A 12,622-nucleotide genomic window follows, 5' to 3' on the forward strand; every position below is an offset into this window, starting at 1 on the left:
ATATATAACATGTATCATTCATAAACACTAAATTGAATAATACCGTATTGAGAGACTAGTGCATTCAATTGAAATTGTTATAAAAGATGAGGTTTTTTAAGAGTATGAGTGACTAGAATGATGTTGTGCACTTGTTTATTATTGGTGAAGCCTGATCTCATTTTAATCTAAGAAGTACTAGTGATTTTCGCCGAAGGTAAGTTGATGCAGATTAATCACCAAAATAGGCTTGTTTTATTAGGAATAAGCCTAGGGTTGGGTTCCATACATATTGGGCCTTTGATCCCATGTGTTTTGAGTATAATATGCCACTTTTATGGGCTTAAAAGAGGGACTCTAAGGTTGCATACGGGATTACTAGTTTGTTTTCTTTTTCATTAGTTTCCTTTTTAAGTTGGGTTTGATTTAAGTCATATTTGTTTCCTTAGGAGTCAAGTTATTAATTGAGTCAAGTCATTAGTAGTTAGTTTCCTTTTTCAACTAGTTTTTAATTTCAGTTTTTAGCAACTATTGTATTAGGAGAATATTTGGTTTCCTTTTTGAGGAACCTTCTTTTTTGTAATTCCCTCCCCCATCAACATTATAAATAAAGAAAAGGAGGCTCCTAAAGCTAAGATGATTTTGATAAAAAAATTAATGGCTGTTGCTATTGTCTTCTTCATGAAGAGTTGTCCTGTGTTTGATCAAGGCTAATGGAATTGGTGTTTGATCCAATTGACTCTTTGCGGTGTGAAGCCCAAGAGGTTCCTTTCAAGTGCTCTTCTTCTTCAAGCTATCTCTCATCTTTTCTAGAGTACACAAGGTGATAAAGTGCTGGTTTGCTGTCACAGGTATTTAAATCAATTCCTCATTCAGTTCTGCCCAGCGATAGAGGTTATTTGTGAAGAAATTTCAGTTCTGCCCAGGCCTATTCCCTCATTGGTATTGGCTGATATTTTAACCTAAGTTTCTACCCATACAAAGGGGAACTCGATCCAGAGTTGAGGCCCTTCTGACCTCAGGTTGCTGAGTTATCAAAGATCTCCCTATTCTGGCCGATTCTGGTTAGTTCAGATTCTGCTCACTGAAATTGATAGATCTGGTTCTATCCTCCTCTGTTTCTATGGAGTTTATTATTGTTTGTGCACTGTTAGGATTCTATTCCTACTGCTGGTTAACCCTATTATTTGGTGTATCGTCTGATCTCATAAGTTCCAGCTTCTGGGTTTCGAAACTTTGATTTACAAACATCTGTTTTCTTCCTTAATTATGATCTGTTGTATTGCTGTCCTACCTTGGTGATTATTGGTTGTTTTTCGATGAAAAGTTTCTACAGTTGAGACTTGGTTAGACTCCCTACCCTAGTAGTCTAAATTATAAGTGGGCTGTGGTGGTTGCCCTCCACCCAAATTTTCTTTGGAGAATTGTTTACTAGGGATAATTTTGAAGAGAAATATGCCCAAAAACTTGCCTCACCACGTCTGTTCACGATTCTGGTTTCATAAAAGGTTCTACCCCTTTGAAGAAAAGTACGAGCGTATTGAGCTGTATCGGTACCGTAACAGCTGATATGGTTCGATATGTACTGATACCCTTAAACTTTCATTCATTCGGGTAAATGGACGTATTGATGAATATCGATGGGTATTGTTGAGTATCATACGGTATCTTATGATACTCATTGGCACCCAATTTTTTTATTAAATACATGTATCGTATCTATACCAATACGTATTAGTTGATACAGCATGATTTGCATCGATACTTTAAGCCATGAATACAGTCATCCACTCCCCCGAATTTTCTACAGTAGAAAGCTGAATTAATTTCTGATAGATTTGTGAGGTTATACTTCATAAATGGTTTTGAATGTGTATGGTCTCATAGTTGGCTGTATCACCAATCCGTGGGTGTATCTGATACACCAAGCTGATCTAAGTGGTAGTCATACAATCTATTGGGACTTTTCTGGTAAAAAAATCAGATCATCACTGCTTGTTTGGGAAGAAAAATTCATTGTTTTAGGGAATGGTTATGGATGTGCTACGAGGATTAAAGTATCGGTACCGATCGTCGTATCGATCGACAAAATTAAGATACGTATCAGAGGATATCATATCGTATCGGAGATAAGCTAAGATACGCTAAAGATACGCACATAAATGTATAGGAAACACTTTTTTAAACACTTTTTGCATAAAAAAATTGTTAAAAAAAAATCTATTGGTAACATGTATTATGCATAAACACTAAATTGAGGGTATCGCAGTAAGAATTCAATGTTTATAGTTGTCCCATAAATATAAAATCCTTGTTCCCAACCTTGGTTCCACTTTAGTTAGAGAGAAATATGGCTGACAGCAACTTTGGAACAAAAACCCCTCAAGAAATCGTGTTTTTTTGAAAAATTACCCATCTTGGCCATTATATGACCGTAGCGCACTGTATCGGTACATACTGATATGTACCGACACTCATCGATACATACCGATACCCACCAATACGTGTTGATACTCAACAATACGTACCGACCGATACATACCCATTGATACATACCGAAACGTACAATTCACCTTGATTTTATATTTTCCATAGAGTATCGGTACATATCGGTGCGAATCGTATTGTATTGGTGTGTATCGGTGCATATAGGTATGTATCGTAGGATATATATCGATATGAAGGCATTAAAAATTCCATGTATCGTATCGGTCAGATAAATTTAAGATACGTATCGGAGGGTATTGTATCGGTATCGGAGATACTTTAAACCATGGATTGCTGCCATGTCTCCAGTGTGGTAAATGTGTTGAACTGACAATTGCTGTCCTGAATTTTCTGGTTTGCACCATGAAAATCGTAGAGATTGAGTTCAAAAAAGGACAAATTTGTCACAGATCCATTTTTGTTTGGACCATGACATCTTTTGAGTGGAGTCTATCATATGATGGTCCCACCTGGCACACAGGTCATTCCACCTATTATTTCAAAGTTAATCAGTCATTGTCTGCAGTCCAGAACATCTCAAATTTCCTGGTGTTTTGATTACTCTAAACCACTGTTTTTATGAACCATTTTACCCTGTGATTATACTGTTACCGGACTGTTCAGGCTGTCAACTGCAAGGTCTGAAGAGTGTGAACCAGCCTTAGCTTTGCAGTGTCATAGAAAACCATTGACTGCTCAATGGACCATCTGGTCCAGGCAGTCAGATTAGGTGGTCAGAAAATGACATCTTAGCATTTAATATTATTATCTGTATTCAGTAAACTTTAGAATGGTTACACAAATGGTGAAATTGAACTGCAAACTTGTTGCATGGCAAGTTGCAGCATGACGGTACCAACATTAGCTTTTGATATGTGTGTGTGTGTGTGTGTGAAGCAATCAAATATATTAGGAAGAGTATCGAGTCTTAGTAGGGATTCTAGAGTGGAAGACTTGTTACAATAGAAATAAACAACTCCTAAGCCTAATTACAACCGGAGACAATAAAGACAACTAATACTGAGCTATTGGAAAGGAACTAAACCAAGCTATTAGATATGATCCCTATGGCACACTATTCTATGGAAGTCCATGGAACATCACCCCATGATACACACTTTAACACTCCCCCTCAAAATGGAGTATATATATATCCATACTTTTAACACTCCCCCTCAAGACGGAGTGTGTGTATATATATATATATCCATACTTAGCTTGGAACAACTACTAAGAAATGCAAACTGGAACAACACCTTTTGAATATATCACCAAGTTGATCGTTGGAGTTGACAAACGGAATCGGAATAAACTTTTTCATAACTGCATTTCTCAAGAAACGACAGTTGACCTCAATATGTTTAGTCCTCTCATGAAAAACTGGATTATTGGCAATAAAGAGCGCAACTTGATTATTACAATACATCTTAATAGGTTTCAAAATTGAAAACCTCAACTCTTGAATGAGAGGTTTCAACCACATCAACTCCCATACAGTATGCCACAGCTTGATACTCGGCTTCTGCACTGGATTGAGTTACAATAATATGCTTCTTACTCCTCCAAGTCACAAGAATACCGCCAACAAGCATGCGATATCAAGTAGTTGATAGGTGGTCATCGGCAGCACCAACCTAATCAGCATCAGAATAACCCACAATATATGTGACGTCGATAGAAAAGACTTTTCCCAAGAGTGCCTTTAAGATATCTCAGTATGTGGCACGCAAGATCCCGGTGAGCCTGCTTAGCACTCTCTATAAACTGGTTAATAACTCCAACGGCAAAGGAAATGTCAAGATGAGTAAGAGTCAAATAAATAAGCTTCCCAACTGGTGATACCACTAAAGAGGAGAGGTAGCAAAAGCAACTGTTGTAGTGGAGTCATCAAAATAATAGAGGCCATCCTTCTCACGCGCTCCACCAATTGACTTCCTTCTCTAAAGATCTTGAAGAACACAACAAGTGGGGTAAAAAGTGATTGACCAATTTAAAAAATTTGTCAGTTGACCAACAAAAAGAAGATTTAAAGGTAAGATAGGAACATGAATTTAACATAGGAAAAGAAGGTAAGGAAATACAACCAGAGGCAGACACCTGAGTAGAGGAGCCATTAGCGAGTATGAATCTAGAAGGATGGTTAATTTTCTAAAGAGAAGAAAGGACTTGGGACCATGATTCTAAAAATCGGATCTAATTGGTATCGGCCTTGACTGATCTGATCCCAATACATGGGTTAAGGCCAAGGGTAAAACGTAATAACAACTAAATTTTATTAAAAAAAAAATGGTAAATCTGTCTGATACAGTCTGATCCAGGCAGATCTGGATCATATCGGCCTTGACCAATCCCGAGTTTTAGAACCTTGCCCGGGATTTTCTAGTCATATGAGAAATGACACCAAAGCATAGCTTGAAAACTCATATGTCAAACCAAAATTAGCAAAATTTCAACTGAAACAATGCATTTTTTGCCAACATGTTTCAGTTGGCCATTTTGGGGTTGGGGTTGGGGTTGGGGGGGGGGGGGGGGTTGTTAAACGACCATATTTGGTTCCAATACTTCAAGGAAACCTTATAGCCTATGTAAATATTGTAAACTTTTATATTGCGAGAAAAGTCACACATATTGGTGGTTTGGGTTTGCAACCTTAGTATTTGCTGAACCCTATTGTGTACCTTGAGTAATATTGCCTATTCTACACATTGTTTTAGTAGTAGAACTCTAGAAGACAAAAGAAGAATGTTAAACAAGAAAATTATGCACCATGAACGAAGAAGCATAATATTGATTAATTATTTATGAAATGTACAAAGTACACGTAACATAGACTACCAAGTCCCAACAATACAATATTGTCATGTAACATAGACTACCAAGTCCCAACAATACAATATTGTCTGCAAATACACAAGTACAAAGTACAAACAACAAAGTGGACCGATATTAGTGAAATTTTGACGGAAATTGTGCCAATCCCTTAATTCGCCTCTTGCTTCATCTCGGCCTCGTTGAAATCAGCGAAATTTCCAAAGATTTCAATGAATTTTTGAACTATGCACCAGAATCAATGGTCCATGGTGTGGAGGAAGAAGTGGAAAGAAAGGGCGCCAGTACCTGAGTGAGCAATAGTAGCAGCGTATGTAGGTACAAATGTTTCAATTTGCTGAATTTGTTCTCATAGCTGATTTAATTCATCTCTTAATGGGGAGACGTACTGACTACTTCCAGATATAGAAACAAGATTGGCATCAGAAGGTGACGTCGCTATAGAACTTTGAGCGAAGGTGACAATGTTGGCCAAGAGTTGTTGAGCCCACTCCGGCCTATCATGCTTTGTCTAGCATGTATCAGTAGTATGATTTTGTTTGCACACATGACTTGGTCTAGTGGCTGTCCTCGGCCTCGACCATCACTACAACCTCTCCCTCCTCATGAACCACAGCCTCTACCTTGAAAACCAATACCACAATCATGACCATCACTATTTGAAACAAGAGAGAAATTATAGTTGGACTCTTGGAGGAAGGAGAGTCAGATTTGGTGAAGGAGGGAGAAAGAATATGTTGAATCCAAGGCCTCATTCCTGGATGGAATCTTTTTGCCTGCAAGTATTTGGTTTTTGACAGGTTGAAGGTCAGAGTCCAAACGAGACAAAAATTTAGCAACTAAAAATTTAGCATGTTGAGACTTTTAGGATTCAATATCAGTAGACAATGGTTGATATAGGTTGAGTTCCTCCCACATGCCCTTTAAAGAACTGTAATAATCACTCACAGATTTTCCATTCTATGTGAAGGAGAAAAAGCTTCTCTTAAAAATCAAATGCCCTGGACATGTTTGTCTTGAAAGAAACTCTCTTTGAGTTTGTCCCAAACGTCTTTGGCTGTGGTATGAAACATGACATTGGCAGCCACAGAAGGTCCATACTATTCCACAGCGTGCAAAGTACGATGCTATTGTCTACTATCCTTTCTAGATACTCAGGAGTAGTCGTAGCAGGTGGTGGTATAGTAAAAAAATTCTCCGTCTTCCACTTGGCAGTGATATACACTAAAACTGCCTGTACCCAGAGAAGATATTTGGATGCACCACTAAGCTTGATAGTTGTGATTTGGATAGTAAGTGTCTGCTGGGGGTTTTGATTCACCTATGATGTGTATGATACGATAAGCAGCAATAGCATATCACCAGATAATATACAGTCACAAAGAAACCAATATATCGATATCTTAACTTTACTCAAGGAGGAATCTGAACTTGGATCAGCCTAATATTAATATTGAGGTTCAACAAAATATATATATATATATATATATATATTAGTATCGAGGAAGACCAATGATTCCCCAAAAAATCACTTTATTCCAATGGTCAGATTAAAAGCAATTGAGAAATTGTATGCTGCAAAAATTATTGGAAACTACAAAAAGAGTTTTTCTGCCACAGGAAAATAACACAGTAGAATAGTTTGATATTAAGGTCGAAGGACCCTAATATAGTGGCCAATGAAATCCCATAAGTTCAATTTGGTCTGTGGCCATCTAAAATTTATTTGAGATTTTAAATCTGTCAAAAAAGCAGAAAAAACTGCTCCTAGCTATTGATAGCAGTAAATAAGGGCTTGGATTTGCTTTACCTTGTGTATAAAAACCTTACCAGTGGGGTTGACAACCCTTGAAAAAATTAGATCCAATCAGCAGCCATAAGAGATGTAAAGATGTTCATCAATTCAAGCAAAATAACTCCAGAAACAGGGTATTGTATATTTGCAGGGTAGATAAAACAGCAACTAATCTTCATAATCTTGATGAAATCACCCATGAACCCGATGAGTAGATCAACTCCTTTATGTAGGTTGAGTAAACAAGGGAAACCCTATTTTTTTTTTTTTTGGGGGTTAATAAGAAATTAAATAACAAGGGAAAAAAGGAGGGGGGGAATAAACGGCCCCAAAAGGGGAAAGAACAATCCCCAAGGGGCGAGCGATGGGGAGTCAAAAGAGAAGGTGGCAAGCCCCAGGAGGCAATGATGAGCTGGTTCCTAGGGGAGTCAGCAACAGTGTGGCAAGGGACTGAATCAAGCTTGGAGGAGACATCAAACTAGAGGGGATTCCAAATCTTATTAAAAGATGTAGAGTTGGAAATCCATCTACGAAGATTACACTCCATCCAAATATGACTGATGGTAGCACAAAATGCTAGCTTTATTCCAGCAGTATCACAAATAGAGACACCAGAAAAAGACATCTCTATCCAAATCCATCCTCTCTCTAGGGGAAGAGGTCTTCTTCTGGCAGTCCTAGTTTATTTTCATGTAATCAATAACTAGGGTTTTATAAAGTAGGTAGGCAGTGTAGGTTGCTGCGAACCCAGGGAGAGACTCTTAGAAGATTATCAAAGCAAAGATTGAAGGAAGCACTGACTAACCTTGCTTTGATACCATGAGCAGAAGAAAAGTAACATACTTCACATTAGGTTTATTCTAAATGATTATCTGAACGAAAAACTTTAATTGGAGACTAAACTGTATCTTTATTTCAGAATAAAACTGTTTAAAACTAGGTAAAAATTCAGAATGATCCTTTAATAGATATAACCACGTCATCCGAGAATGATCATCAACAAAAGTAAGAAGATTAATGGAACCTAAATGACTCTTCAAACGACACGGATGTCACACATTAGAATGAATTAAGAAAAATAAAGAACTACGAGGACCATCACGAGGCGGGATTGAGGTACGGTGATGCTTTCCAAGCTCACAAACTTCAAACTCAATACGAGAGAGATTCTTGCGACGAAGAATCATTTTTTGTAGCTTGGAAAGAGAAAGATTTCAGAGATTAGATATTAGAGAACCAACATAAAGAGAGAGAATTAATTCTATGCTACTAGCAATCAGAATTTATTAAAAAGAGTACCGACTCTTAGTAGGGGTCCTACTAAGAGTGTAAGACTTATTACAATAGAAATAAACAACTCCTAAGCCCAATTACAAAAGGAAACAATAAAGACAATTAATACTAAGCTATTTGACATGAACTAAAGTAAAAACTATTAGATATGATCCTATGATACACTTTCATGGATGTCCATGGAACACCTTGTGATACACACTTTAAAAACACCACCCCATATATATATATGTCAAGGGTTTGTTTTATGTTCACAATTATATAAAATATCAATATTTATATAATCCTATTAACTTTACCATCACTGTCAGACCAGATGGTCAAACTGCCGTAGAATGAACCAACCTCTTGTCCACTTCAAAACACATTGCTCTAAATCCTAACCAAAATCTTCATTTAGTTTTCTGGATTTTTCTGAAAGTTAATAGAAATGAGGTTTCCCTTATTTGAGCTCAAGCACATTAGCAAATTAGAATTTATACTTTTTGTCCTCAAATTGTAAATGTTGATGCTGAAATGTTGGTTGTTATTTCTGTAGGCACATTTTTTATTGAATGCATGGAAACAGCATTAGTTCTTCAAAATTCCACACAAGATTCTCTGGTTATTCTTGACGAACTCGGTCGAGGAACGAGCACATTTGATGGATATGCCATTGCATATGCTGTGAGTTAATCAATATTTTGAACTATTGTTTCATTTCTGATGCAGTGCCTTTTTCTCCATGGATTTTGTTATTCATAATGGTCATTGTTTTCAACTTTTCATTTATAATGCATTCATATGAGGATAAGCCAGCCCATCATCTATGGACCAATGAAATCGTGTGAAAACTGAATAAGCTTACATTCAGCTCCTGCTCTCCACTCTTCTTCTTCAAGAAACTTTTCCTCAAAACATTTAGAAAGTGTTTTGTTTCATCATCCAAAAAAGCAAGCTAGGAATAAACAATTAAAATCACCCAATCTGCTGCTTTTTGGCTTAAGAATATCTCTGGTAGAAACAAGCCTTTCAAGCTGGTTCAGTGGTTCTATGACCAGGGTATTGATACACTATTAATCAGAGTTAGTGATAAATATTTGTTGGTCCACTGGAGAAATGAGGAGTGATTGTAGTGTCAAGAAAGTGGTGTTCAGTCAGTCTCAAAGCTTATGTTCTCTCTACATGTGGTAGCTCCTTTGTTTTAGGCTCTGCCATCCCTTGCAACAGTTTCTAATTTCTATCCTGTCTTTACAAAGCCGTTATCTTTGGAATCTACAGAAATTTTCCAAGTACCGTTTTCCCAAATAGAACACAAGTCATATTACTGCTGCTTATTACTAAGGCTGAGTTGGGTTTGGCACCTGGACTGAAATCATTCACTTGGAATTTCATTAGCATTTGTATGCATCAGCTGATGCTTCAAAGTGGACTTCTTTTATGTTTGCTGATTTGTAATTTAAAAGTAATATAATTTAGTTTTATATGAAATGAAAAGATTATATTAGGTGTCCTACTTATATTAGTTGGAGAAGGCTTAATTGAATTAAGTTTAGCTGTATCTATTCATATTCGTGTTTTGTGATGAATGGATATCACTGTTTTTTCGTTTGGTCAGGACAAAAGACCACACACTATATGGCAAGTCATTATTAAAACATTTCATTAAAAGGGAACAATCATGTGCATCTGTAATAAACATGGACATTAAATTAAATTTCTCTGAATGATTGATTGTGGTGAGATTTCTAGAAGACAGTTTTGCTCTTCCTAAGCAAGTCTAAGCCTATATCTTGAATAATTGTTTCAGGTATTCCGTCATCTTGTTGAGAAGGTCCACTGCCGTCTACTGTTTGCCACGCACTACCACCCTCTCACGAAGGAATTTGCTTCTCATCCTCGCGTCACACTACAACACATGGCCTGCACATTCAAACCAAAAGTCGGAGGCTTCAGCAGTGACCAAGAACTAGTTTTTCTGTACCGGCTTACCTCAGGAGCCTGTCCTGAGAGCTATGGGCTGCAAGTGGCACTCATGGCTGGGGTTCCTAGGCAAGTGGTTGAAGTTGCTTCAAAAGCTAGTCAGGGATTGAAGAAGTTGATTGCAGAGAATTTCAGGTCAAGTGAACAGAGATCAGATTTTTCTACTCTACATGAAGAATGGCTGAAGATCCTATTAGCAGTCTCAAAGAACAGAGAAAGTAGTTTGAATAACGATGATGATGCTTTTGACACATTGCTTTGCTTGTGGCATGAGCTGAGGGCCTCTTATCATCTTTCTAACTGAAAGAAATTACATGGCATCATTATATTAGCTTTCTAAAGAGGGGGGGAAAAAAGAATGAATTGACCTGGCAATCCTGTCCATTAGAAGTGTAAGAGGTGGAATGTTAAGTTCAAGGGTGGAAAGAATGCAGGGTTCATGGGTGGATGATGACTCCCTTTTTTCTGGGTCACTGGTTGTAGATATAGCTCTAGGCAACTGCTGATGAGTTTGATGTAAACATGGCTGTGTTTTTGTGATCAATATTAGGAATTGCTGATCTTGCGATCCAGTTTTGCATAGGCATGGCATCGGATAACCTTGATAATGTGGTGGTAGATATATCATCGATTTAAATGGTAAACTGAATTGCAGGCTTTACAAGGACTAATCTGAAATCAAATTCTTCCACTTACAACACAGCAAGGAAAATGAGGACCATTTGATTTTCTCCAACACATGGTTTCATCATTATGATGCCTCAGGCTCCACAAGTTGAAGTGACAGCAACACAGTCCCATATCATGACAGCTCTAAAGTTTGAGAATGAGTTACCAAAGGGAGACACCAAAAATGAAGCAAGGAGAGAGAATTTACAGAATGCAACAACACATCTCAACTTTACTGTTGTCATTGCAGATCTCGGCGCAATGATAAAGGTTGCTCTATTGCAACCTAGTGGTCGTAGGTTTGCATAAGGAAAACTCTCTGTGAAGTGGGGATAAGGCTCCATCAAAAGGATGATATCAAGGCCAGGGATTGCATCTTTGGCAGAGGGCAGAAGCCTACTTTTCATTTCCAGATATTCTCCCCGTAATGTCAGCACCAGTAGTAGAACTATGAGCTCTTCCCATTGTGGTTAACTTGGCATGAATATTAAGCAACACATTTTGTCATGCCAGTTTGTCTCAACTGTGAAATAAAACTTGATAAAACCATTAAACTGGTAATGCAGATTTGCTAAGCCGTACAATAACAATGAAGATGCATTGGGCCACACGGGAATAGAAGAAATGGAGACTGATGAAGCATGAAGAAAAAAAATGGAGTGCTATTTGGTTGCAAGGGAAATTAAAGGGAAGGGAAATGAAAATTTTTGAACATAAAAAATAAACTTTTGTAATCATTGTTCAAATATGATTGTATAGACTATTTAAATTTCTTACTATATTTAGTAATGATACTTTTTAAATATAACTTTTATTTTACTTTTCAAGCTCAAGGGATTTAGATGCGAAGTAGAATGAAATGTAATAATCAAATAGGGAATGATATGGAGTTAATGATATAATCATGTGGGGTATGTAGGATTAAAATTTCTCACGAGATATAAACCTTAGACCCATAGATCATCATAGATAGATTAAGAATACCAAGAACAATGTGATAGAAACTATAATCAATAAAAGTGTACTTTGTTTGGGATTCATAATAAAGCAAAGTGCAACGGAAAACCTTCTGATTCACATAGCAAGATACTTCTCCTTTATTTCCTTATGATCACTGGCTAGATGAGGAACCTGAAAGTACAGGGGAGGAAACCACAAGAAACCTTGTTTTTTTTTTTTCTTTCTCCATCTTTCTCTAAAACGCATGTTATGAATAAGATTAGGATTAGAGGAGAGACCTACCTCTACTCATCACAAGTCCAATGGTTAACTAAAGCCAACACTAGTCAGCCCATATTAAACTAATTAAAGCCCATATGTGTCACATAATTAGACTAAATAATTAGCCTGCTTTTATTAAAGCACAAAAACCCAATTAATATAAGCCCACAGAAATATTCTAACGTTCTCCCACTTCGGCTATATTAATTGCTATTAAGTTTTGAAAATTTATTTTGTCCTTTAAAAAAACAATCTCAAGCTAATCATCACCTTAATGCACGTGCCTTTATAGTGGTCTGGAGACATCTCTAATAGTCAATCCTATCCCATAGAGTCTCAAATGCTGAATCATGGCGGTAACTGCATCTTGTAAATGACATAGGACCT

The 12,622-nt window shown here is 37.1% G+C and overlaps 1 protein-coding gene across 1 annotated transcript in view; it reads left to right on the top strand.

The window, feature by feature from the left end:
- Positions 1–10,917, top strand: part of LOC122062403 (DNA mismatch repair protein MSH7) — a 42,879-nt gene extending 31,962 nt beyond the window's left edge. The window contains exons 16-17 of the mRNA XM_042626020.1: positions 8,922–9,049; positions 10,173–10,917. Coding sequence (XP_042481954.1) covers positions 8,922–9,049; positions 10,173–10,649 — 605 coding nt within the window. The 3' untranslated portion in view covers positions 10,650–10,917. The remainder of the gene's footprint in view (positions 1–8,921; positions 9,050–10,172) is intronic.
- Positions 10,918–12,622: the final 1,705 nt, after the last annotated feature.

The sequence above is a fragment of the Macadamia integrifolia genome, unplaced genomic scaffold (genome assembly GCF_013358625.1).
Source record: "Macadamia integrifolia cultivar HAES 741 unplaced genomic scaffold, SCU_Mint_v3 scaffold1019, whole genome shotgun sequence".
Taxonomy (NCBI): domain Eukaryota; kingdom Viridiplantae; phylum Streptophyta; class Magnoliopsida; order Proteales; family Proteaceae; genus Macadamia; species Macadamia integrifolia.